The following is a 27,876-nucleotide window of genomic DNA, read 5'->3' on the forward strand; positions in this document are numbered from 1 at the left end:
GGTACACATTGATCTCGGGCATTGTGCTTTATTTTGTTGTTTTCTTTAATTTGGAAAAGCAAACAATAAACTCTGCTCAAAGGTCGCTCCTGTCACAACCAACGGAGCTTTCGATTTTCCTGAGAACTTCATGAACAACGCAGAGGCATTTCTAAGAGATTCCCCTACCATGCCGGGCCAACCCTCCCCAAATCGGCAAGCAAAGCGCTGCCGAACTGGCCAGGCCCCGCTGGCGAGGCCCCGCTGGCGAGGCCCCTCAGCAGCCTCACGGGCCCGGCGCTGGGGCCCGGCGCGCGGCGGGTCCGCGCGGCCGGGGCAGCTCGGGCCGGGGCGGGCGGAGCCGCGGGGCCGGCGCCAATGCGGGCGGGGCGGCGGCGCCTGCGCCGGTCCCGCTGCGCTCCGCCGTGCGGCCCGGCCCGCCTGGCCCCGCAGCCATGTGGAGCCGCTACCGGGGGCTGCTGGGCCGTGGCCGGAGAGCGAGCGGGAGCGGGCGGGGACCCTGGCCCTGCGCTGCCCCGGCCCCTGGCGCTCGGCCGAGGGCCGCGGAGCTCTGAGCCCCAGGCCGGGCACAGGGCCCTGCTCCCCGCGGAAGCCCGGGCCGGTGGCCGTGGCGGCTGTGGCACCGCCGGCGGGAGCGCGTTTGTTTAGAGGAAATTGTGTCGTTTCAGGTCCCTGAGTCGGAGGGCGTGGAGGTGGAAGAGCGTTGCCGCGCATGAGAGAGCGCGGCAGTACCGGGTGGGCGAGCAGATCCACGGCTTCACCGTGGAGCAGGTGAGCGGCGCCTGCCGCTGGCGTTTCCTCTGATTGTGCACAGAAACTAACTCGTGGCTGGAAGGCACCTGGGTGAAGCCAGGCGTCTGCACCTTAAATATTTGCTTTGCTTTGGGTGGTCAGTCATAAAATTATTCAGGAGTTCCTTGTAGTTACTTCTCTGCAAACAAATAGTTTAGGTGCCGTTAATACATATTCTTATAGGGAGCTAATTCTAGAGTAAATGATGCCCCCCACGAGCTTGTGTGTCTGCTGCACATGTGATCTTCCAGTGTGGCCTTCCAAAAGTCCTGACAGATAACGGAACTTCACTGTGTGAATGTGCTTTGATAAACGCGTTCAGGTAACACTTTATTTCCTAAGAGGCTTTTAATACCTCTGTTGGAAGGCTGCCATGGAAATATGTTGAATTTTTTTCTCCTTTTTTAAAGGAAAAAAGCAAAGTAGAGAGTGAAGGTTATTTGTGAGAAGTGATCGCTAGTGACAGAGCTAGTGGTAGAACAGGCTCCTTGCTTTTTCTATATCTTCCCTAGCCACTGATATTTGAATATATGCCTTTTCTTCTTGTATTTATGACTGAATTTTTATCTGTACCATAAGAGTGTGGTTCTTTGGTGGTAGTATACTTTCATCAGGTTTTAAATTTCATTAAGATTTTATTTTCCATTTGTGCAATTATTTTTTTCCTATCAATCCACGGAAGCAAAAATTTATTTAATACTGTATAAGCCAGTATTGTATATAGGACCAACAAACTGTAATTCCTGTATCACTCACAATTTATTTGACCTAGTCAAAGTCACACTGCAATACAGATGTTTTCTTCCAATGCAGGTGACAGCCGTTCCTGAGCTGTTCCTGACTGCAGTGAAGCTTAGTCATGATGGTACAGGAGCCAGGTATTTACATGTGGCTCGGGAGGACTCCAATAATCTGTTCAGGTAAGACATTAATATCGGTATTACACATTCAATCTCCACATCACCTTGTGTTTTTTCAGTTGTAATCTGGCATCATGGCTGGATTATTCTGTGATAACAAGGAGGACAGTACTTCCTTTGTAGGGCTTCTTAGAATTTTTCAGGTTGGAACAGATATAACGTATTGTTCAGTCTGCTGCTTAAAACAGTGTCAGTGTTTAATTCTGGTCCAATCCCTGCCTTGAAAACTTTCAAAGACAGGTTATGCAGCCATAACCTTCCATGAAGTTTGTTATTTGAGCCTTTTAGGTATAAAGAAGTATGTTTACTCGTGTGCTGAGCACTCCTGTACTAACTCCAGAAATAGCAGTGCAGAGGCCATACACCCTCTGAAAGAGATGGCTGAGCACTCTCTGCACCTGGCTTGTGCCATGGTAGCTCTTGGGCAGTGATGATGCTCCCATAAATCACTGTGCAGGTAGGGGTGGGTGGACTTGTCTCACATGACTGTGTCCCTCTCCGTGCACTCTCTTGCAGTATCCAATTCCGAACCACTCCGATGGACAGCACCGGGGTCCCACATATTCTGGAGCACACAGTGCTGTGTGGCTCCCAAAAGTATCCCTGCAGAGATCCCTTCTTTAAAATGTTAAACAGGTCACTGTCTACTTTTATGAATGCGTTCACAGGTAAGCCCAAAGGAAATAATACCAGTTAAAATGCATGGGATTTTATTGCAGTAGAGATGTCTGTTTGGTCTCCTTAATTTGGCTTTGGGGAACCATTATTATTGGGTGTAAATGTTGTGAAAAACTAACAAGGCAAGACAAGTCTAGTTCATTTGTCAGTTACAAAGTCCCAGTAGAGCTGGAGCTCTATAGTATACAAAAATACATTTAATTATTTATATGGATATATAGCTGAAGCAAAGTTTCCATGGTAAAATAGCTGCAGTGTTAAATAGATGTATTCCTCAGCAAAAATACTTTTCATTTAGTACATTTCTTCTCTTCCAGTTATTTATATGGATGAGAAATTAAAAAACAACAAGGGCAAAATACGTCTTAGACTTTCAAAAATTCTGATTATTTTTACATTTATATGCAGCTAGTGATTACACACTCTATCCATTTTCAACACAAAATCCCAAGGACTTCCAGAATCTCCTGTCAGTGTACTTGGATGCAGCTTTCTTTCCATGTTTACGTCAGCTAGATTTCTGGTAAGACAGTTTGAGATGTATGCAAACCTTAAATTAAAAAAAGAACCCACCCCAAATCAGCAAAACCTTCAAACTCTTAACACTTGCTGTTATTAATTTTTCAGGCAAGAAGGTTGGAGGTTAGAACATGAGAACCCAGCTGATCCTCAGACACCACTAGTCTTCAAAGGAGTTGTTTTTAATGAAATGAAAGGGGCGTTTGTAAGTTTTGTGGATGTTTGGTTTAAGTTCTTGCAGATGGTGAAGTAGCTTCAGCTGTAGGTTATCAGTGACATCATTACACCAGAGATTCACATTCCTCCTTTTGAGAATTTAGGTCCTCAGTAAAGTGAACACTTGCATAGATTTTTTTTTTTTTTTTGAAAGTTAGCCTGTCAAAAGCTTTTTAACTTATAGAAGGGCACTTTGTTAATGGTTTTTATTGCAAAACACTCTCTTACATTAGCATGGAAATGTAGCTAGCTCTATTAAAGTACATGGGACTGCATGCTTATGTGAGGGGGTTGTGTAAGCTAGAAATCTGAGCACCTTTTGTCTTTAAAATGTGTTTTGATGGCTTTCACTGAAATGCAGTATTTTCCTATTAAGACAGATAATGAGAGGATATTTGCACAGCACCTGCAGAACAAAATCCTTCCTGATCACACTTATGGTGTAATTTCTGGTGGAGATCCATTATGTATTCCTGATCTTACATGGGAGCAGCTTAAGCAGTTCCATGCCACACATTATCATCCAAGCAATTCCAGGTATGTGAGATTGGTGACTAACTTCCTAGGTTATTGGGTTAGTGCTTTGCTTGTATTTTTGAGGGGAAAAAAACAGAAGCAGTGTTTTTATGTACATAGTAGTAACAGAGATAACCTTTGCCCTACAGCAGCACTGGACCAGTGTGGAAGCAAGGAATGTTTTTCTAGAAAGAGTAGTGAAGAGTGAATTGAAAGTGGGAAAGAAAGGTGGATGATTTTCTTAGGTGTGTGTGTTTGCCTGATCATGGGGATGTGTTCTAGGGATTGATTGACCTGAACTCATATGAGCTGGGGGAAAAGGGAGCATACTAGTAAGTGTTCAGCAGTAGTGTTAGAGAGTTAAGATACAAGTAGCATAGATTAATCTAAGGGTTCCTGTCTTCTTTAAAGTAACACAGATTATGTTAGAAGTTACAAATGAATGATTTAATTTCCTCTTGTGTCACATATTACTGTAGAGTATTCTAAATAATGGATAGTCATTGAATTCAGGTACTGATTTGGTTGGTACTAATAAGGTGTTTAAACTGGAAGTTAGTTTGAAAGTTACATGGGAAAATAATACTTTCTTCTGTGCTAATTTTGTGGCCAGTCTGTTATTCTGATTAATTCACTTGTGGAACATCAGTTTATGTCATGACAGTGAATTCATAATTTCTTGATTTTTCTCATCATCCCAAGTATTTTACTGTACTGGTGTTGAGATTTTAATGAAGGGATGAGATTTAGCTAAGGCATAGCTTTTGCTCATATTTGGTCCAGTGGAAGACTTTTATGTATGGGAACGTGTTTGGTGGAGTGACCCATGGAACCTGGGTTCCATGTTTTAGACAGACAAAACCTGGGACATGAATCATTGTATTTTATACATAAATTGTGCGACCATAAGAATTTTGTCTTCTGAAACATGGGAGCACTGTGTTTCTGGCTTCAATTACTAATTTTTTTTCCTGGAACATTGTATATTCCTGCAGCTGAATAAATTTGAACGGAATAAAAACGTAATGAAAATAATAAAGTGTTTTGTGGCTCACAAGCTGAGAAATGTGGATTTTTATCAAGAAGTCTATGAGTTTTATATATGTTGCATAAGTTGAAGACTCTGCCAAACTATTTTCCACTCCAGATGTAACAGAATTACCTGAAAGCACATGAAATTCATAGTATAATACACGTAGCTGCTGTAAAATTTATATTAAATCAAATGCTTAATTCCAGTATTTTATTTGAAATGGCAGATTTTTTACATATGGTAACTTTCCACTGGAGCAACATCTGAAGCAAATACACGAGGAAGCATTGGTAAAATTTGAAAGAATTGAATCAAATACTGACATCCCAAAACAGAAACTCTGGGAAAAGCCTGTAAGTAAAATCAACAAACAAATAAAAACCACTAAACCCAAAAACCCTCTAGCTTAATATTTTAACCTAATCTGCTGGAGTTACTCTTTTTTTTGAATAGTGTGAATGAGCTGAAGTATTTTTATTTTTGGTTACATGAGGGACAAACTACAGTTTACTTTTGAGTTTCAGTAATGTAATGATTGCCTGCAGTTGTTTGTTTTTCTTATTTCCAATTTTCAAGTTCCATGTCATTTGAAGCAATGAGGCAAGCACTTACTGGAAAGCATTCAGGCCTAATGAACAAAATACTGATACTTAGTGTCAGGAAATAAGCTTTCTAATGGTATCTAATCTTCTAAACATTGGTATCAAAAGTAATTTTCCCATTCTCTTCATCCCCCCTCCTCATTTTCCTCCCTGGCTTGTCCAGAAGTGTAAACATTTCTATCAGAAGCAGCTCAGAATGTTATTTATGGCCAGTCTTTCTTCAGCCTCTCCTATATTGTGCACTTCTAAAAATTGAGATGCCATTCACATTTTTCAAGATAATGTGTGTTTGTGTATTTGTTCATGGATCTTGATTTTTTTCATGAGCATCTGTACAATTATTTTCAATAATTGGAAAGATGATGCTATGAAGATACAAGTTGTTTTTTTGTTTCTAACTTCTGCTCTGAGTTTAGTGTGTATCATTTATTGTACTTTATAGAGAGAACACAGGGTAACATGTGGCTTAGACTCCTTTGCTGCTGATCCTTCCAAGCAGACCACTGTCAGTGTCAGCTACTTGTTGACAGAGTAAGTATATCAAAATGAAATTCTGAATAAAAGGTTAATTTTAGATCTTTTAAGGAAGGTGCAGGCATGTTTCTTGTCCCCAGTCCCTCTTAATAAATGTCATCTCTAAAGAAAATAATGCCATGGGAAAATAGATCAATCCTGCTTTAGTAAATCAAAGTTTAAGTGCTGAATAGTTTGCTTTAGCTGATGGATGCAAGAAAAATCAAGTGTTGCTTTCCAGAACTGTTCACTGGATGAGACATTTGAAAGCACTGTCTTCCTTTCAATTCCTTGCCATGTGCAAGCTCTTCTGTATGACTCTGCTACTAACTTGTCTCCCCTTAGAGTCTAATTTAAATTGGTTTCCTTGTAGTTACCACAAGTGAAAGATACAGAGCCCTCCTATTTTCCCAATAGAAAATATTAGGGAAATTAGATGAAGGGCTGATGTGGGATTCACAGCTGACGGTTATATCTCTCTTGCTCCCTCTACCTCTGTTTTCTAGTTCTTTCGAAATGGACACAGTGATACTGGGTATCACATGTGGTTTTTAAGAACTAATAGTTCTTCTTCAGTATTACAGATACTTTTGAAACGTTCACCCTAAGCCTGTTGTCTTCACTGTTGGTTGATGGGCCAAACTCTCCTTTTTACAAAGCCTTAATTGAGTCTGGTGTCGGTACAGATTTTTCTCCTGATGTTGGGTAAGTGGTGCAATTCACATTTCTTCACTATAAGCAATGTTAGAAAAACTAAAAAGTAATTTTAAGTTGGAAAAACTCATCTCTTATACAGACAATTTACACCAGAGTACTCTTATTTTAATATTAAAACATCATGAGAGTTTCTCCTGGTGAACTGTAAAGCATTCTCAGATGTAACTTTTGGCCCATCGAAGTACTTGGAAAGAATCTAAGTTGGTTTAATCAAAGTTGTATTGTTTACAGCTGATGAACCATAAAAATGGATAGATGGAATAAAATATGGAATACCTTCAGTGCCTTGATTTATCTCTGTTTTTCATTCTGGACATTTAAGTATTACTCAGAAGTGTCTGTGAACTCTTTTATTGCTTTAATTCTATGGTTTAGTGGTAGGTAGGTTTGTCACAAGTGGGCCTTTGTCCAGTCAGGTGCTGTTAACTTGCCATCACCTCAGTACAAAAGGGTATTTCAGCTGACACTTGCTGCAGCTCCCAGCCCATCTCCTGGGTACGCTGTGCGCTGCAGCCTCGATGGGTGCATTATCTGCACTGAACTTGGCCTCAGCTGCTCATCACCTTTTGCCTTTTTTGTCAGCACAAAGGCAGATGTGCTTTCCAGACATGATTCATCTGACTGATTTCTAGACTTGAGAATGACAAAAATCATGCCTTTTTCTCCAGTGACTCTCTCATGTGTTTGAGTGGGAAACCTTTTTATGCTCACCCATGATTTTAATGTCTTGCTCTGTCTGGCTTGACCTGTCTCTACATGAAGTAATTGGCTTTGTGCAAGTCCTGTGCCATGTAGACATCTTAATATTCCAGGGCTTGGTAGTAGAAATTCATCTTTAGATGCTGAAGTAGGGATTAAGTTGTATTTTTTGTCAGCTGGTCCTTTTCCAGGTTGGCTGGATTGATGCATAGTTGAACTGTTCAGTGAGCTGGCTTTAATTTGCCTCAATGACTGCAGTGATGAATCTACAAGAAGAACTTTGAGTCCAGAGATGAGTATTGCAGAAGCCAGTGCCTGAATCTGCCATTGAATTCCTTCTGTGGTTTTTAGATGTGTAGTAGTGGTTGTTTGCAAGTGCATAAGCACCTGTTTTGTTTTTTTTATTGGTTTTGGTTTCAACTGCTAGGTGTTCTGTGTTTCTGCTAGTGCCAATTTGTTTCTCTAAAGATGAGCTCTGTGATTAGCCCTGCCTGATAGCTAGGACAAAGTTGTCTTTACTGTTAATATTTTTTTTTAATACAGTTGATAATAATTGCAGCAAACATTGAAAACTTCACCATAACCACTTTACAAACACTGCTTTAGAAGTACTGTTCCACTCACCTGCCTAAGTAGAACGCGTGTGTTTAGTGTAACATGCTAAAATTTTCACCTTAAAAAGAGAGACTTCTTTACCTGAAAGAAATTACAGATGAATGGGAAGATGAAGAGAAAAAAAAGCTTTACTTCTGTAGTTGTTTTTCTTTCTCTAAAACCCTGTGCTGTAGTTTTTCTTAAAAGTGGCTACTACTACTAAATTTGAACAAAAAATGCTTGTAAGTTCCATTTCTTGCCTCTTTGGTAATTATTTTACTTTCTGTCTAGCTTTTCAAATCTTATGTGTTTGTATATGTGGAAAAAATGGGTGTTTTTTTTCCCTTCTCCCACCTTTGTTGGCAGCTTTAATGCTTAAGTTCTAGTACTTGTCACTAGATTGTGACAACACTAGGTTGTGTTTTATTCTAGGTTTAATGGCTCAACAAGAGAGGCTTATTTCAGTGTGGGTCTACAGGGTATTGCTGAAAGAGACATTGTTACTGTGAAGCAGATAATTGATAGAACAGTGGATGAAGTTATTGCGTGAGTAATGCTAAATTTTTAAGAATACTCCTAGTTAAAATAATAATATATGGGCTCATAATGACACAGACTTGTATATAATTACATGCCTTAAAAATCTAGTTACATTACAATAAAGGCACTAAAGCAGAAGTAATATTGTTCAATACTCTTAAAACTTGTGTCTACTTCCTGTATTGTACCTTGCTCTCATCAACATAACCTTTAGGGGTTTACTCATGTTAGTTCAGTTTCTCTCAATGACAGCATGATTAGATTATTTCATATCAATTTTAATTCAGTGTGAAAGATGTTATGTTGTAATGCTTCCTCTATCGATCTAGTAATTAATTTTCATAACTTCACTTAGTGTTAATGGGTATGATTTCCTTCTCTCATCACCCCTTCCCAAAGGAAAGGATTTGAGGAAGATAGGATTGAAGCTCTACTTCACAAAATTGAAATACAGTTGAAGCATCAGTCTACAAGTTTTGGACTTGCCCTGACATCTGTAAGTCTGTGTGTGTGGTTTTTTTAAGAACAGTTAAAAATAATCTACTACCTGTGTCTTCAAAAAATACAGGGTTATTTTGTTGGCTACTGATACGTAAAACTTTCCACTTAAGGGCTCTTCCTTTGTCATATTGTGTACATCTTTCTTCCTTTTCAGTAGCTGTCAGACTGTCTGTGGACTTCCCACTGTATGAGTTAATCAGGCAGTGAGCCGTCTTTGCCTGAACAGCAGCTTTGATTGTTGTAGCACTGGGTACTTCTGCGAGGGGCATATCATACTGGCTCGGGGAGCTGTATGTTCTGGCTAGATGGCTGTGTATTTTCTAAAAGACAAATAGAAGGACTGTATTTTTCTGTGGACTTTAGGATTGTATTGCTGTAAGTTAATTTCTTGATTCACAAGGGAAAATGTACACAAATGCAATTCTTGGCCTCAGATTTTAATACCAAACTGTTACAGAAAATCCATTCCACAGCAGAATGTTGTGTCTTGAAGAAGTCTGCAAGTCATCTTATATTTGGAATGAGTGAGGTGTGGTATTCGTTGCCACTATGGAAATCAGGGTCTCCTGCACCCATTCTTTCTTTATTTTCGTCTGTTCCTTTCCACTCTGCAGCAGCTTCAGTTCCTCAGCGGCTCTTTTCCTTTCTGTCTCTCAGGTGATGTATATTCTTTGCATGAGCAGGTTTTAATTCCTAGATATATACAGTTAGGCAAAGAAACAGACCCTTGGATTAACAAGAGATTTGTAAATGGGAGAGCACAAAGAAAAGCTGTTTCAAATCAGATTGCCATGCAGCCAAATAGGCAAATTGTGGATATTTAAGTGCCTGTCATGTTTCATGGTAAATCTGGCAAAATATGCCTGACCTTAATAGTACTTTCTGGCACATCTTCAGATGTTGTAATTCTATCTGATGAAATACGCATATAACTTTATCACTCAACATTTTTAAGTCTTGAAATTGATTCAACTGCTATGCCTTCATTCTAGAAAAGAAAGCTCTAGAATTTTTATTGCTTTTAAAGATCAGTCTTGCAGCATTTAGTGTTAGTATTCCTGCAGAGGGGAGTTATGTTTCAGTTTGTTTCCCTGAAGTCACATTTTAGAAGCACACTTTGATGAGGGCCTAGTTATAGAGACCTAATTATAACTAAAGTGATCTTAGAACCATAGAATGATTTGGGTTGGAAGGGACCTTTGAAGATCATCCACTTCCAACCTCCCTTCCATAAGCAGGGCCATCATTCACTATATCCAGTTACTCAGAGCACTTCTGATATGTCTTCAAACACTTCCAGGGAATGGGGCACCCACAGCTTCTGTCAGCTCCTGTTCCACTCTCTCACCACCCTCACAGTAAAGAATTTCTTCTTTATGTCCAATATAAATCTGCCTTCTTTCAGTATAAAACCATTGTTCTTGTCCTGTCTGTACAGGATGTGTAAAAAGTCTCTTGTTATAAGCCCCATTCATATATTGAAAGGCCACAGTAAGGTCTCTCCAAAGCCCCTTCCTTCTCCAGGCTGTACAGCCTCGAGTCTCTCAGCCTGTCTTTGTAGGACAGGTGTTCAGGACTTTGATCATTTTTGTGGTCCTCCTGTGATCTCCTCTAACAGGTCAATGTGTGTCTTGCACTGCAGGCCCCAGGGCTGGATGTAGTACTTGAGGTGGGCTCTAACGGGACTGGAGTAGAGGGGCAGGCTTGCTGGCCTGGAGTCTTTTGGTGCATCCCAGGATACAGTTGGCTCCCTGGGCAGGGACCACACATTGTGGTCTCATTTCCAGTTTATCATCTACCAATATCCCCAAGCCCTTCTCTACATGTCTGCTTTCAAACCTTAAATCACTAAACTTGTACTCATTATTGGTCATTTCCCCAGCCCCAGTCCAGGAACTTGCACTTGTCCTTGTTTGAACTTTGTGAGGTTCATGTAGGTGCACTCCTCAAGCCTGTCTAGGTCCCTCTGGATGTCATCCCTTCCCTCCAGAGTGTTCACCACACCTCTCAATTTGGTGTTGCCTGCAGACCTGCTGTGAGTGCCCTCAGTGCCACTGGTTGTGTAATTGATAAAGGTGTTGAATAGTATTGGGCCCAGTACAGACCCCTGAGGAACAGGCAGTGCTTGTTACTGATCTCCCTTTGGATGCTGGCCATTGGAATGCAACTGCTTGCATGTCACCATCCAGCCAAATCCATATCTTTCCAATCTAACAATGAAGGATGTTGTGTGGGATTTTCATAAATCCTGTGAAAGCCAAGATAGGTGACATGAGTTTTGATATTAGGAAAAAGCTGTTCACAAGAGGGTGGTCAGACATTGGAACAAGCTCTCCCAGGTGGCTGGGAGAGAGTTAAATCTCTTCCCAGTGGTTGGAAGGGGGCTTTGTTCTGGGTTTGCTGATAGCACAGGGGTGTTTTCATTATTGCTCAGTGTTGGCACAATGTCAAGGCTTTCTCTGCTTGTCCCCCCACCCCACCAGCCAGGAGGGGCAAGGAGCTGGGAGGGGACACCCAAAGGGTTATCTCACACCATGCTCAGCAGTAAGAGCTGAGGGAAGAAAAAAAGAAGGGGATGTTTGGAGTGATGGTGTTTGTCTTCCCAAGTCACAGTATATGTGATGGAGCCCTGCTGTCCTGGGGATGATGAACATCTATCTGCCTGTGGAAAGCAGGGAATGAACTCCTTGGCTTCCACACAGCTTTTGCTTTACCTGTTAACACAGGAATTCCTTTACTTTCACCCTTTTGATCCTCCCCCCACATCTTGCAGAGGGGCAGAGAGTGAGTGGTTGTGTGGAGCTGAGCTGCCAGCCAGGGCTGAACTGTGACCCCAGAGAAGTGGTCATGGCCCCAAGCCTGTCAGTGTTCAAAAACTCCTGGGACAGTGCTCTTAGATACATGGTTAAACTTTTATGCTGCCTACTGGGAACCAGGACTGAAGTGTTGTAATGACCCCACAGCAGCAGCAAGTAAGGAGTGACTACATTTATTTCAAGAGAATTAGCTCAAGCATGGTCTAAAAGAATATTATACTTTGTATCATATTAGGGAATTTCCACAGAATAGATAAAAACAGTTCATACCGAAAAGTGCTGAAGGTTTATGAACCTGCTTGTAGTTCAAGACGTGAGAAAAGAGAAAGTGGATTTGACAGTTACTATGCATTATTTCTCTATATAAAGCCTTTTAAAGTTTGGTTTTTTTATTATATGTGTCTTGGGATTTTTATACTTTGCTTTGTTTTTGTTTTTCTCTCTATTCTCACAGAGTAGAAATAGAGAAACTTTTAGTATCTTGCATTTGTAGTGTTTTGGAGAACTTTAAATAGCAACTTAAGCAAACTCAAATTAGAAAATAAAAGAAATATCCTGGGGATATTTCTGGTTATTTAGTATTTTCTTTCTCCAAAGTTTCATCTGATTTACATACTTCGCATTTTAGTCACCTTCCTGTAAATAATTTCAGCTAGCTGATACAAAACTGTAGTACGTTTGTACTAATTTGTCTCTACTGCCAGTTTCTGTTTTCCTTCTTTCTTGAGCTGGAAAATTAATTTTAATGTGAAGGACTAAAGAATATCACAGTATATTTCCAGATATGCACAGCTATGCAAAAAAAAAAAAAGTAATTTAAAAAATGGTGGTTTGGTATGGTGAAATTAGAGGCAAGAATGGAGAGAACAGGGGATGGGTGATGATGAAATAGAACCTTTATCTAGACAATATTTTTCCCCTACAGCTACATTAAGACAACTCATTCTGTGTCTGCTATTCAAGTGTAAGTGTTAAGGTGGTTTTGGAGCATGGATGCTGTCAGTTAGAGAAATGTAGCTGGATTGTCCTGCTCACCTAATTATTCTTTCCTGTTCAGTACATAGCCTCCTGCTGGAATCAAGATGGGGATCCAGTGGAGCTTCTGAAGATTGCAGATAAAGTCTCTCAGTTCAGGCAGTGTCTTAAAGAAAATCCCAGATTTCTTCAGGAAAAAGTTAAAACATACTTCAAGGTAGGCAAACTTACGGAAAGTTATCTTGCATTAATTTTTAAATCACAGTTTTGTATTTGAAGTTAAACTGAAGGCTAATTTTATACCACCATATTGCCTGTTTCTAGGAGTAGATTGAATGGCAACATATTCAAATGAAACATTAATTTTAATGGTTTCAGTTTTCACTTTCCAGAGTGGAAAAAGAAATTATCTGGCTGGTTTTTTGGACCTGCATTTACTAGAACACTGATCAAATGCTAGTGTTTTACCAAACTGTGATTCATATAGAAGGGCACATCTCTTTCCTGATGAGAAGTTCAGATGTGAACAGAAAATTTTGGACCTAGTTATGTGTTCCTTAGAATTGATGTAGCAAGGTGTATCTCCTTTTCCTTGCAAAGGATTTGGTTACAAGTAAGATTGTCTTGGTGTTCCTCATGTTCATTTAACTGCTATCTGAATTTTGCTGTCAATGCCAATTACTTTCTGCTCTTTCTCTTCTTTTCCTTTCCATATGTTCTTCTGGAGTTTTTGCAGAAATAAAAAATAAGCAGTAAAGACATTATAATGCTGAATTAGTTCTGAAGCCCTGAATTAGTTCCAGAAAAATTCCAGAAAAAAAAACAAAAATAGAAAAAAATCCAGTGATAGCAATAAAAAAGTGGTGTGTTTTTTTGTGGGGTTCGTTCCATTGCCTTTGTTTTGTTTGTTTGCTTTTTTTTGGTAGGTTTTTGTTTGGGTTTTTCTTTTTTCCCTAGTCAACTTGTTTGTTTTGAAAGGCAGATTTATTAAAAGTAGCTGTCACCCTGATTGGAGTAAATCTTGATTCTAATATACTCAAAAGCAGCGAGAGACAGTGACATCAGTTGAAATCAGTTTTCCTAAGATCATTGACTAGTGTCTGGAGGTAGTAGGGAGCTGTTAAAGCTTTGGCTTCTGTAGGGAAGAAATACAAGTGCAGTATTTTTGTGAATGTCCTTTACTGTACAGTTCTGTTGAGGGGGCTGAGGCAAAGGCACATCTTGGTAGGAAGTGAAGAGAATAGTTGGGTGTTCTCACATCATAAGATTTTGCACTGTTGTACCTTGTGCTGGGAAATTATTAAAGCAGACAGGCAGCAAGGGAAGAATGCCATTCATCCTGTCCATTTTACTATGGCTGATTAATTTTGTGTTTCCCTCTTTAACTCTGTAGTCGGGTTTCTGTAGTCTTTTCACACAGGCATGGGGAAGATGAACTCATAAAACAGAATCTGATTACAATGTCCCAAATTATCGGTGTCTGTCAGTGCCAGATGTTACTGTTTGACTCCTACATTGAAGTGGGCGTTTTTTGAGGTCACTGTCTTTTGACTGGCCTTCCTTTCCTATTATGGAAAATGGGAGCTGCTTGAGTAATTTTGATATTAAAATTCCACAGTCTGGTATAAACAAAGAAGAATTCAGCAGCAGTTATGACAATTGCATAATGCCTGGAGTTCTTTACACAAGACTGATGTGTAAAACATTTCTGAGCAGGATAAGGCATGCATATTCTACATCATATGGGATCTCTGTGCACTCAAGCTTGGGCAGGTTGAAAGAGGTGTTTAATCAAACCCTCCTGCATTTAACAGAATTGCCCCATCTTAGAACACCCTCCAGATAAAACTTAGAGCATGTAGCTCTGTAGCGTTACGCACAGTTGTTTAACCTGGATTTAATTAAATTAATGAGTACTGTGTGCTGTTGAAGGATTCTGACTCCAGACTGAAACTTAGCAGAAGGCTGTTGGTGCTTGTTCTTGTGGTGAGCAGCCTCTTCCCCACAGCAGCTTGTTCTGTATGAAACCAAGGTTCAGTCTGTGTGGCTGTGATACTTTAGATAGCGTGCAAGCCAAATGATGCACAGGCTGTTTGCTGCTGATGGAGCAATAATCTGAGGCAGGGAAGTTGCCTTCAGAATTAATGCTTTGTTTTGGGATATATTTCTGCAGGATAATCCACACAAATTGACTCTCTCAATGAGTCCAGAGGAGGACTACCATGATAAACAAGCAAAAATGGAAGCAGAAAAGCTGGAAAAAAAGGTCAATGCACTTTCTGAAGAAGAAAAAACACAAATCTTTGAAAAAGGTTAGCTTGCTTTTTCACATTTTTATTTGTATAATCATTCTTTAGCTGTTGTTCTGTAGAATTTCTTAAATTCTCAGGCACTCTCCAGCATTTGCTCAGAAAGGGATGGGGTTTTTTTGTTGCAAATTTGTGTATACGTGTTACAGGGCTGTGCAGTGCTTACACTACAGTGTATGGTCGGTATATTCCAGTAGTTTTAACGCACAAAAATAGAATGATAAATGTCTTCATTAGGGTAGAATAAAGGAAATTGTATTAAAATACCAATCTGTTTATTCTTTCCCACATTAACTTGCACTGAGTGGAAGATGAGTTCACAGAATCCCAGAATGGGTCAGGTTGGAAGGGACCACAGTGGGTCATCTGGGCCAGCCTCCCTGCTCAGGCAGGGACATCCTAGAGCACGTGGCACAGGAGTGCATCCAGGGGGTTCTGGAATATCTCCAATGAGGGAGATCCACACCCTCTGTGGGCAATCCGTTCTGTGCTTGGTCACTTCACAGTAAAGAAGCTCTTCCTCATGTTCAGTTGGAACTTTTTTGTGCATAACTTTCTGTGTGTTGCCTCCTGTCCTTTTGCTCAGCACCACCAAGCAGAGCCTGGCTCCATCCTCTTGGCACTCTCTTCAGATATTTAGATATCATGTACCTTGAAGCTCTTTATTTATGAGTGTGAGGTCTGCTCCATGTTCCTGTAAAACTTATAGTTGTAATTATATTTCTTCTATTTTCTGGTTAAAAAGCCAACTACAAAAGTAATGCTGGGTTTAACTTATACTGGAGAATAACTTAACGCTTGAAAACTGTGGGCAGTCATCTAATTTTGTTAAAGCAGTGTCTAGTCACAGAAATCCTCCAAAAATGTGGCATTAATCTTCTGAAGCTTTGGTGTGTGACAGGAGATAGGGGAGCACAAAATCAGAGGAGGCTTTCTACTTACAGAGATAAATTGGAGAGTACTCAGAGGTGACCAGCTAGTATCTGAAAGTCTGAAATGTGAAAGTAATCACAACAATTTAGCTGCATCAGTGTTCTGACAGAGCACTTGAGTAAGAACTGGAGCGGATTGGGTTAGAAAGAAGCTTCTTATCTGCCAGGTCTGGGTCAATGCTTGCAGAACTGAGTGACAGGACAGACTGGCAGGTGTCACTTAAAGATTAAATTTCATGTTACTGTAAACAGGTTGTGAAGATGGGATTGAAAAAAGAATCTAACAAGAATGTTTTCTTTGCTGTTGTTAAATGATAATCTGCAGAATTTGCTTTAGTAAAATATTTGCAAAATTGCTGATAGAAGACTCTTGAGATTTTCTGGCCTGCATCATCTCAGCAGGTTCTAGGTCTTGACAGCACTTTCATTACAAGCTGAAAATAACAATTTGGTATTCTCTCCTTCCTAGGTTTGGAATTAATTGCTCTTCAAAGCAAACCTCAGGATACCTCTTGTCTCCCAGCTTTAAAAGTGTCCGACATCGAGCCCAAAATCCCCTTTACTGTGCTGGAGACAGCACTCACAGGTTAGTGTCACCACTATCTCATGTTCCAAAGAGCAGTGCTGTTGGGTTATTCCCTGGCTGCTGGCCCGGCTGTGGCCCCTTGCCCAGCCCTTGCCTGGCTCTGTGGCCCACAGTTGTGCTCTTTTCCCTCCTCTCCAGCCCAGCACGTCTGGGCAGCCGTGGCAGTGGATCCGCAGAGCCGTCGCCTCTGAGGGGCAGCATGGAGCAGCCTCCTGGTTTCCCAGGGCGGACAGGAGCTCCTGACGGCAGCTCCCTGCTCCAGGCATGTTCCCACCTTGCCCTGCAGTCAGAGCGGTCTCCAGCTGGCACATTCAGTGCTCTTGAGCAATCTCCCCACTTTCCAAAGGCTTACCCAGGTTACCAACTCTGGGCAGCTAGGGCAGCAAGCCTTCCTTGCTGCAGTCCCTCCCTACCTGCTTTTTACAGAATGCAACATACAGGAGCCATGGGAAAAAAATGAGTTACTGTCATTCCTCATAACTTAGGTGCAAGTTTTTCCCTGCTTTGGTAGCGGTTTCCCCAGGAACTGATAGGAGATAGTAGATCTGATTTTGTTACAGTTCTGTCAAAATTTTGCAGGGTAATACTGTTCTGTAATATATTTCTAACAGATCTTTTTCTTCAAAAAAACTTGCAAAAAATTACCTGATTTCATGAAAATTCCAATATCTATATTCTAATGGCCTGGCTTAGGAAGAGTATACAGTACAAGAAACTGCTTTCCTCAATTTTTGAATGGATGAAGGCAAAAATAAGGAAGAAAAACTTTTTGACTTGTTCAGGAACAAGTTACTACTTTTTATTGTAATGTTCTCTCTAAAATATGACCTCTGTTAGAAGAATTCTCTTTTCAAATTGTCCAGGTGCCCATTACCTTACCACGGACAGATACAGAAAAACCCTTCAGGTGCATTCAGTATAATGTGCAAAATTTAAACACCAAGTGGCTCTGAAACACCAACAGAAAATTATTCTTAATGAGATGTTCTTGTAAGAAATCATTTTGCTTTTGTGTGTTTGTAGTAGGAAGCTGCTGGTTATTCTTTGCTTTCTTATTATCCCTAGCTGATGAAATTCCTGTCCAGTACTGTGCTCAGCCAACCAATGGGGTGGTTTATTTCCGAGCTGTTTCCAGCTTGAACACACTTCCTGAGGAGCTCAAGCCATATGTGCCACTCTTCTGCAGCGTCATTACCAAGTGAGAGGTTTACTTTCTTGGAAGCTGAAGCAACAGCCAAGTAATACAGCTTGCCAAAATGCTAGCACTGCCTTTAATAATTCCAGCATCTGTTATTACTATAAAAGGGAAAGGCTGATAAGTTGGTTTCCTGCAGAAAATTGTCTTCTTAATTCCTCAGTGTTGCTAGATTGTTTCCGCTTCTCCACCAGTCTCTACATTGCCTTTTTTCCCAGCATCAACACAAGCATTCCCTCAACAGATTGAAAAATTTCTATAAATGAGAAACAGCCTAAAAGAGATTAAATTTTTTGCTTGAGTAGACTTCTGGTGCAATTTTTCCTTGTGGGGACAAAGAGTGATCCCATCACAGGGGAAAGAGGAGCACAGAGCAGAACAAGTGACCTGGGCTGGGAGGAATATGTTTTTGTTGATGAAAACAACTTACATGATTTTGTTAATGTTCTTAATGGATATTGGTAGCAAGCCTGCACATAAAGCATGCTTTTTAATGCAGAATTTTGAATTAGCAGGATGTTTTAGTTGAAAAGCTTGGTGGACAGCTTTTATAAAGCATGAAGTATTAGGTTTGCTTGATAATGCCCAAATTGTTTAGTTGCTAAATTTGTATTGTCCTAAACAGACTACTTTGCAAATGCTGCATGGATTTTGTTTTTGGCATACACTGAAAAGGGAAACAAATCTCTCTTGCTTTTCACAGGATGGGATGTGGAGCTCTTGATTACAGGGAACAAGCCCAGAAAATAGAACTAAAAACAGGTGGTATGTCTGTCAGCCCACATATCATTCCAGATGATTCACACCTGGATGTCTATGAACAGGTAAATTAATCATAACATTGCAGATGTTACACTTGCAGTAATAGTTCCGTAGTTATAGGTCAGTCAGGGCTTCTAAGTAGAGGGTCAAGCTAATGTGCATTGAAAACTGTGGATGAAAGGACCCCTGCCTATTTTGTAAGATATAAATTAGATAATTACAGTAACTTAGTATTTTCTGTTTGGGGAGTGCTTGATGTGGGTGTTCTGTCTAAGGCAGTGCTTCGCTAGCATCTCTCACCATATTTTTGAGTGCTCCAAAGTATTTTGGAAGCAAAGTGTAGAGGACGGAATAGTGTAGTTTTACACACAGGGATTTCTGTTAACGTGTCACTGTTGGCAGCATCATAGATCTGTGTGTTGGGCATAACAGCTCTGGCAATATTTCTTGAGATTTCTGCAAACTTGCTGGGGGTCTGCTCCCTCTGGATCCTGGAGTTAAATTAATGGAATTCCCTTGGAGAAAGGTGCACCCCAGAACAGTACTTGTACTTTATGGGGGAAAAAATATGAAATTTTGTGTCTGATCTGCTGCTTGTTGTTGAGGAGAAGAAACTGAGAAACTAGCAGGCTTGCTTTGCAAGAAGAGCAATCTCATTTCATGTCTTCTCTGACTTCAGTAGCACAGTCTGCATTAGAGTGATTTTGTGATGTGTAGCATTAGGTTGGCATCATTGCATCACTTACATGAAAAGTTACTGTGCATTTCTTGGGCCATTGCTGTGGTTGTCTTGTGTGAAGGGTTTTTTGTGTTTTGTTTATTTTTTTCCTTCAGGGTGTGCTCTTTTCATCTCTGTGCTTGGATAGAAATCTGCCAGACATGATGAATTTATGGAGTGAAATATTTAACAAGTACAGTACATTGGGGTTTGTTTGTTTGTGGGTTTGCATGTGTTTTGGGGTTCTCTTTTTCACTCTTCCCCCAACCATTCTCCTCTTCTTAGTGATCCGACTTTGGGATTTATTTTCATAATTCTATCTCTAATGTCACTCTAAACATATGTATTGCATCAAAAGCATGACTGTAGAGTGGATTAAATGGACAACCAACAGTTTAAAAGCACTTTGTTGAACTTGGGATGATGAATGATTCAGTAAAATAAATTTCATTGGTGTCCTTTTGCATGAGACCTGCTTGTACTCTTTTTTTCAGCCCAAGATTTGAGGAGGAAGAACATTTCAGAGTGCTGGTTAAGAAAACTGCCCAGGAGCTGTCAAATGGCATTCCAGATTGTGGGCATTTATATGCCTCTATTAGAGCCAGCAAAAACCTTACACCTTCTGGAGAGCTGCAGGAAATGTTCAGTGGGATGGATCAGGTGAGAAGTTAATAATGCCCTTCTGCAAGGCCCAAATCCTAGACTGTGGAATTACAGGCTGGTTTTTGTTAATTCTTCCTGTTGATTTAATCTGTGGTATTTCTGTCTTCCCTTCCTGCACAGGTGAAGTTGATGAAGAGAATAGCAGAAATGTCTGATATTAAACCAATACTACGCAAACTACCACGCATTAAGAAGTATTTATTAAACAGTGACAACATCAGGTGAGCTAAAAAGAAAAGGAGCATTTTGGTTAAAGAGAGGCATGGCCTGTGGATATGCCTTTCTCAGTGCACTGCATGGTATTATGGGGCTTTAAGAAATGGGACATCCGTGGAAAAACTACAGAAATGTTAATTTAAATTTCCTTGCTTACAGTGCAGTAGCTGTGGTAGCTCATTTTGTTCAGTTTTTAAGTGGTATGAGAAACTTACAGCAAATTTTATAGGTAGCAGTTGTACCCAAAGATTGTAAGTGACCTGTGCAATTTTACAGAAATAATCAAAATAGTCAAAAATCTGCCTTTTATTTTTCCCTTCAAGGTGCCCATTAGACAAATACTGTAATATTGTTTTGTAACAGTTGAATATAATTTGGTTTGGATTTTTGTTTTGCTCTTAAAAGGAAAGCAATGACATTCTGAAACTTGCTTTGTACATATATTGGAAAAAGTAAAAGAGAGCACATTAAGGTGTTTAATGTCAAATGCATTAGTTCCAAAAATGGGTCTGTTTGAAGTGTTGTAAGTTGCAAAGTTTTGTTTTTTAAAGCATGAAATGATAAATGAAACTATGCAAATATCTGTACAATTCAAAACCATGTTAGGGCTGTCTGTAAAGAGAGGATACAGAGAGCATTATTTGCCTTCAGAGATGCTTTTATTTGCAAAACTGAGCTACTTCTGTCTTGTGCACAGAAGTGGTTTGACAGCTACTGCTCAAACACAGCTACTGTTTTGGTCTGAAAGTGTTCTAGGTCAAGCTAAAGAACAGCAGTTGGACTGTATTTTATTTTTTTTTTCACATTAGATGTTAGATTGAGTATTTTGCCTTTCTCTTTGTTAATGATTACCTGAGGTCACTCACCTAACATTCTGATGATTTAATAGAAAATGTTTAGAAAGACAAAGTGGTACAAATTATAAAAGACCCTCTGAAAACACAAAACCATATTTAAAAACTTGATATGTATTTTTGATAGATGTTCTGTGAATGCAGCACCTCAGCAGATACCAGAAGCATCTAAAGAAGTAGAGAAATTTCTAAAGGGCATAGCCAGAAGCAAAAAAGAGAGAAAACCTGTTCGTCCACATGTGATTGAGGTGAGGAATTGTCATTTGTGATTAGGGCATCAAATACAGTTGACTTGATCGTGTCAATACCATTGTGCAATCAGGAAAGGTTTGAACTCGGATATTGTGTCCATGTAAGGATGTCTGAAGAAATCTGCCAGACATCTCCATGATCAGCTGCTCTGTTTTTCCATGGAGTGTCATCACTGCAGCACAGTGGACACAAAAAATGCAGATCAGCTGTTAGGCCTTACCCTGGGGTTACTTCTGTGGCATGGGATGGGGAAAAAGAATTTCTTCCTTTCCCTGTTGCATAAAACTGTAATTCTTTTTTAGCTGAGCTTCACTTGAAATGTTGGCCAAAAGCAAATAGGGCATGATGTGCAGTTCCTCAGTTGCATATGAGTTTGTTTTGTTATCAGGGTGTTCGGGACATTTGGCAGAAAATATGCTTGATTCAGTGGAGTTGACAAAGGATCTGCTCTGTCACTAGACAGATGTCTTAATTTCTCATTAAACTGGAATAAGGTCCTGGTTCCTTACTCATGAGTGAAATGATAGTTTGTAACTTCACGGGCCTAATTTAATCTGGGTCTTGGTGTCTCTCAACGTCAGATTACTCTTGGAAGAAAATTAGTTTGCATTTGTTTAGGAAATATAAAGAAGCAATTGAGTTCCTTGCTTATGGTTGTGAAGGCATGGTTTGATGATTGCCTTAAAGAGGTTTGAGTGGAAGGGGTTGCATTTTTGGTAGTCTTGGTCTAAATTGTTAAATCATCTTTTAATATGAGGACTGGCTCTCTTGCAGAAATCTTCAGAAGTGAAACCTGTGGGGAGTGAAATGGTTAGTGGCTTGCAGATCACAAGGAAATTAGTTAATGTAAGTACATTATTGATGGGGGATATTGGTATTACAGGTCTGTTCCTGATAGTAATGGTTCATCTTCAGCTGTTACAGAATCACAGCACTGAAACATAATTCATGCCCTTCAGTTCCACAGCTAACCATCAAACTTAATCACTTCCAGTTATTCCCTTCCTTTCCTTGGTCTCCTCCCTAAATTATTCTGAATGTGAATGACACTGACAGAAGAGCATTAGTGAATTAGGTGAAAATGAAGGTCTGTATTTGGCTACAGGAATGAAAAGCATACCCTGAACTCCCCTTTCAGAAGAGAGAGCTCAGCCCAGTGCTGGCTGGCTGTAAATACGCTTGGCCCAGCCAGTTATGTGAGGGTCTGGGAATGGGATTTCTGAATTTAAGAAAGGATGGGGAGTTCTGAAATAGCAGCACTGGAGGTGTGTAAGGATCTGCTTGTGCTTAAGTGAGCACACAAGCAGATGTGTGAAAGAGGCAAAGGAGAGAGCTCTGCAGACCCAGAGACATGAAGAGGACTGGAAATTTGGAATTGAGATTGTAAGGAAGAATAGAGTCTGTTGCAGGAGATGTTTGAGCAGGTATTTATACTACAGCTACTGTCATAAATAGTTTACTTTTTTATGGGCATACTGTTTCTGACTCTTATTTTCAATGTCTAGAATGAATGGATTGGGATACAATGTACATGTACATGTGTTACAAGTGGAGAATTATAAACACCTGTTTCAATCAAAGCACATCCATGCCTAAACCCAAAATCCTTGGTAATGATTTCACGTCTGCAGGACTGAGAAATGGGGATGCAAGGATTGGTAGCTGCTGTATGGTGTCCCTCTCCTTTAGTTTTCCAAGGCAATTTTTTGTACTGGTTTGCTGATACGGGCACAAGCAAAATGTCCCTGGTTGCAGGGCAGGAGTAGCATTTGTGTCTGTATGCTTGGCAGAATTTCCTAGCTCTCAAAAAAGTGAGAGTTCTCAGATGGATAAATTGTCTCTGCTGCTAACTGTGACAATAATGTGTTCTTCTCCTAGGATCCTACTTTCAAGCCATGCCAGATGAAGACCCACTTTGTACTTCCCTTCCCAGTGAACTACATTGGGGAATGCATTCGAACAGTTCCCTACACAGCTGCAGACTATGCCAGGTGCAAAGCAGAACATCAGGGAGCTTGCACAGCACAAAACAAAACAAAATGGAAAGGGTTGGACTGACTGCAGAAAATGGAGTGTTGATAGAAAATTATTTGCAATGCATTTGTTACAAAATCTTCACGAAGCAACTGTTGCATGGCTGGGCTCCGAGCAGCCCTGTAAATGTTGATTAAGTACTGAGGGGCTACTATCCCCTACCTTGGAATAAACAGCCCTGCCTACTTGGACATGTCCTGAGTTGACAGTCCTACTGCATGCAGCAAAGTTCAGTGCCCCTCATACAGTGATGGGACATTATTCAGCTATTACTAAATACTGAGTATTGCTGTTGTGATTGTCATAGTTTACAAGAAGCAGTGCATTGTAAATGGGGATCTGGATGAGCTTTAGAGGCAGTTGAGACTGGTACTGTTGCCTGGTTCACATCTTTGTGCTTCTATTGCTCTCATTTCAGCCTTCGAATTCTCGCACGGTTGATGACAGCTAAATTCCTACACACAGAAATCAGAGAGAAAGGAGGGGCTTATGGTGGAGGTGCTAAACTTAGTCCCAATGGCATATTCACATTCTACTCCTACAGGTAACTGTGCTTCTTTCCTCGTGATGGCTGAGGGGACCACTCGTGCATTTGGCTGTCTTCTTTTTGGTTTCATTGTAGCAGCCTTTCAAGATGAAGTGAAATAAAAGGGATAAAATTGAGTGATTCAGTGCTGCTGCACCTCTGCACTTCGTGTTTACTGTCTCACTAACTGGCATTCACTTACTTTTTTTCTGGGTTAAGGAGGCCCTAAAAAAGGAAATTTAAGATTACTCTAAAATTGAGATCATGAAGTAGAATGGTGATGTTCCCTAAGATCCTGAGTTTGAAAATATGCAGCTTCCTTAAAGCGACTGGCTGAAATCATCAAAAATACAGCAGAAAGCTGCTGGTGATGAGCTAGAACTGCTTGCTCCTTCTTTTCTATTCCTCTCTTGCCAGTCCTGAACAGTTACCTTGTATCTGATTTACCAAGGCATTTTCAGATGAAATTTGAACTGCAGGTATGTATTATAGTTGTAATCCCCACTAGAAATGTGTGGATGGAGTCCTGGCTTCAGTTGTTTCCCTAGCCCAAAGGCAGCCTGGCACAGAGCTTGGCCAGGGTTCCTAACTGAGGTTTGAGCAGCCTGGCCTTTGTGTGAAGCTTCAGCAAGGTAGGACTTGTCCTGGCAGTAATCCTTAACTTGCCAGTAGCAGTTAACCTGTGGCACCTGTTTTACAGAGAGTAAAAACAGGTGTGGCAAGAAAAGCAACTGAGAAGATAGGGCATATCATAAATATTCCTGGTGTGGACAGTAATGGCAGTGGTGCTTTTGGAGCCCACTGAACAGCACTGGCTTACCTGACCTGCTTTTATTACACCACTTCTCTCTACACCATCTTGGAACTACTTTTAGGCAGCTGAATTTCTGTACCTGTGTATCTAAAATTCCAAATCTGCTTGGCTAGTAACACTGCTTCTGGAAAAGAAACACAAAACCAAATCCCATAGACCTCTTTTTGTATGAAAAAATGGAAGTTTATAATTTATTTTTCCCCACGTATGTTTGTGTGATGCATAAGTAAATTATGAATTAATTGAGAAAAAATGAATTTTCAGTTTTTCATTGAAGTAATTTTTTTATTTTTCTTCTAAGGGACCCAAATTCGTTAGCCACCTTGAAAACATTTGAAAAGGCAGTTGAATGGGCCAAATCTGGAGAATTCACACAGCAAGATATTGATGAAGCTAAACTAGCAGTGTTTGCTGCTGTGGATGCACCAATAGCTCCCTCAGACAAAGGTACATTCTCATCATCCTCCCAGGGCTGTCAGTGTTTATTTGTTTTTTAATTTAAGTGAAGAAAATCGTTTTCTAAACTGTGTCAGATGATAAAAGTTGTGTTTGGCAGATGAAAGATAATAGCAGTTTAAATGAACCCATTGGTTCCTGTTGCTCCCTTTCAGAAAGCCCTCATGCACTCAGCTCTTCTGGAGTTCTGTGTTCATACTGCTCCTCTGTGTCAGATGGAGGTAGATTGAGGAAATTATTTTAGGTTTGGAGAGCATTATATGCAGACAAATGAAAAGAAATACTGGTTCTCTGATTCAGAAAGAGCTGAAGGATTATTTTCCTGACTCAAGCAGGCATATTGATTTTGAATGTCACTAGCCCTTCATGTGTATGTTCTCTGAAGAAATTAAAGCACAGAAGGCTGTCTGCTGGGGTGGAACGTGTTAGCTTCTTTGCAGATCTGCACACTCAGGATGCATTGGTTATCTTTTCAGTTTACTGACATGTAGCTTTGCTGTCCTCACTTCTCTCTCTCCCTTGCTCTCAGCTGAATTTCAATCCAAAACTTGCCCAGTTGAAATAATGTTTCCTTCCTATACACAAAGGAATTATAAGGTTAAGATTTGCGCTATTTTAATATGTGCTTGTATTAACACTAACTTTTTAAACAAGAACACTTAAGCTTTTTACCTGTCAGAGTCTGGTTTTGGTCTGGGGAATTAAAAAGCAATCTCTGCGAGGTGCACACGAGTGCAGTGTCTGCACACTGGGTGTTGGTGTCAGCGAGGGATGACGAACATTCTTTGGCATTTGAACACAGATCTTAACAGAGCACTGAATAGGAGAGCTGTTCCAGAGGCCTGGGAACTGGTGCAAGGAACGCCTGTCCCTTCATGCTTTTGAGTCACTGGGCCCTGCAGATGCATGTGAAAGCCTTACCTGGCTGGGACGTCAGCCCTGCCTTGGGCAGGAGGTTGGACTAGCTGACTCAAATCCTCCCAGCCACCTTTATTTACCTATGGTTATTTGCCTGACAAAAAGCTTTTCTGTGATTATTTTGGAGTTCTCTGGTTGTTCAAGGAGTGATAATATTTAGTATTAAAACGCTGCAGGCAAGTACTCCAACAAAACATTGAAAGTATTTGTATGCAGATTTCTGTGTTTAATACAAAAATGTGAGTAAACCTTCACATTACAGATATGTCACGATTGACTGAAAATTGAAAAAAAAGTTCTAAAAATAGAAGCTTCATGAAATGCAGTTTGTTTAAAAAGCTGTTTGAAAGAACTGTCACTGTTCAGAATGAATTATGTCTTAAGTTTCCTGGGCCACCGTTATGTTCAGATTTTTGACGAACTAAATCATTTGCCAAAACAGAGTTGTTTTTTTCCTGAATAGGAAACTGTTACTACCTCACCCTGGTTTTAACTTGTGATGCTTTATTCAGTTAGATATCCTCTCAGAACAGTGGCTTGATGGGAGTCTCTATTCCTTTCCAGCACACATTCCTGTCATAGTTTGCTCTCATTCCTGCATGTGGCTGTGAGATTCCCGTGCACCAGAGCACTGTGTGGTTTTGTTTTCTTTTTCCTAGGAATGGGTCATTTCTTATATGGGATTTCTGATGAAATGAAGCAGTCGCACAGAGAACAACTTTTTGCTGTCAGCAGTGATAACCTGGTTGATGTCTCAAACAAGTAAGCCTGTGTTCAGTTGTCATAATTAAGTGGCTGGATTTCTTCCCTTGGTCTTCCATACTACTTTCTTTTCTTCTGTAACCTAGAAAGGGACATGTTAATTATATCCTGCTTATTTTATAAACATCTGCATGTTTAGCAGATGTAACTCCCTCCTACACTCTGAATTTGTGTGATTGGGTTTGATTTGCTTTCAAAAGGCCCAGAAAGTGTGTGGAGTATGAACAGACTACTATGAGTTGGTGCTACACTTGTAGCATTTTGTATCTGAGATCTGCATTCCACTGTAATGTAAGAATTCCACTACAGCCAAATACAGAGTTGAGGATAGACTGTTATGATGACTGGGCAAAACAGAAGTTGTATGTAACAAAGGACATGCTTCCTGAGATGGAAGTATTTTTAACTTGTATAGCAGAGCTGTGGTTAACTGCATGTGGCAGCTTCTAACTTGTTCATGGGTTATTTTTCTTTTTTTCAAGGTACCTTGCAGTTGGGAAGAGCACTCGTGGTCAAGCTGTACTTGGCCCAGAAAATGCAGATATAACCAAAGATCCCTCATGGGTCAAACGATGACTTTGCAGCTGAACATCCACAGAAAACAAGCCAATCTGTGATTACACCATTAGGGATTTTTTAGTAACTTTTAGCAGAGCTATGGTCCAACTGAAATATTCACTGCTGTTTTTTAACAGTGTTCACCAAATCAGTTAGATGCTCCTCTTCTCAAAATAACTATGTGAAAAATTTTCTAACCATACAGTATTTGAGAGCAAGAATTACATGCTCTGCATGGCAAAGACTTTAATCTTTTACTGAAGATTCACTCCTCCAATCACATATGAATACTATATAAATGAAATATTTTTGTATATGTAGAACTCTAGGTTTAAATGGTGTTTTGGTTGAAGTCATGTCTGCTGTTGTGTGATATATAAAGAGCTGTCTCTCATACTGACAGATTTCATTCTGTGGTGTGGTAATTCCAGCTGTCTTTGCATAAGCCACCTCCAGCCTGAGCAGTCTGTGACAGTACATTCCACCAAGCTGACTGTGCAGTACAGTGGGTGTATCCCAAATCAATCAGGGGAGTCTGTTTTATATAAAAGTTCAGTTTAGCTTGACAATTTGGGCAACATTCAGTCGGATTTCAGTCTGCCATGATTTAGTATTTACCTTGTTGTGAAGGTCCAGTTAACATGAAGTGGCAGGAGAAAACATTTTTGGCTGTTTGTCAGCCTCATTACC

At 40.3% G+C, this 27,876-nt stretch overlaps 1 protein-coding gene across 1 annotated transcript; it reads left to right on the forward strand.

Annotated features, from left to right (window-relative positions):
• Positions 1–374: 374 nt before the first annotated feature.
• On the forward strand, positions 375–27,590 carry PITRM1 (pitrilysin metallopeptidase 1). Its single transcript, XM_088056063.1, has 27 exons — positions 375–471; positions 668–771; positions 1,606–1,712; positions 2,229–2,380; positions 2,799–2,913; positions 3,018–3,114; positions 3,502–3,662; positions 4,901–5,027; positions 5,719–5,807; positions 6,366–6,494; positions 8,232–8,345; positions 8,739–8,835; positions 12,714–12,848; positions 14,805–14,943; positions 16,342–16,458; positions 17,524–17,656; positions 18,357–18,477; positions 19,250–19,326; positions 19,628–19,793; positions 19,917–20,017; positions 20,994–21,114; positions 21,893–21,964; positions 22,997–23,109; positions 23,571–23,696; positions 24,794–24,939; positions 26,526–26,628; positions 27,111–27,590. Exons 1-27 carry the CDS (start codon positions 435–437, stop codon positions 27,202–27,204), a joined length of 3,093 nt encoding a protein of 1,030 aa, XP_087912189.1. The 5' UTR covers positions 375–434; the 3' UTR covers positions 27,205–27,590.
• Positions 27,591–27,876: the final 286 nt, after the last annotated feature.

This window comes from Pseudopodoces humilis, chromosome 1 (genome assembly GCF_049639895.1).
Source record: "Pseudopodoces humilis isolate 2021_Gansu_Grassland_sample_001 chromosome 1, ASM4963989v1, whole genome shotgun sequence".
NCBI classification, from domain to species: Eukaryota; Metazoa; Chordata; class Aves; order Passeriformes; family Paridae; genus Pseudopodoces; species Pseudopodoces humilis.

Bases quoted from the DNA above. Each gene is read 5' to 3' on its own strand.
- PITRM1 (XM_088056063.1), top strand. From the start codon at position 435: ATGTGGAGCCGCTACCGGGGGCTGCTGGGCCGTGGCC. The intron at 18,478-19,249 runs GTAAATTAATCA...TTTTTCCTTCAG, and splicing joins ACCTGGATGTCTATGAACAG to GGTGTGCTCTTTTCATCTCT. The intron at 21,115-21,892 runs GTGAGGAATTGT...GCTCTCTTGCAG, and splicing joins TTCGTCCACATGTGATTGAG to AAATCTTCAGAAGTGAAACC.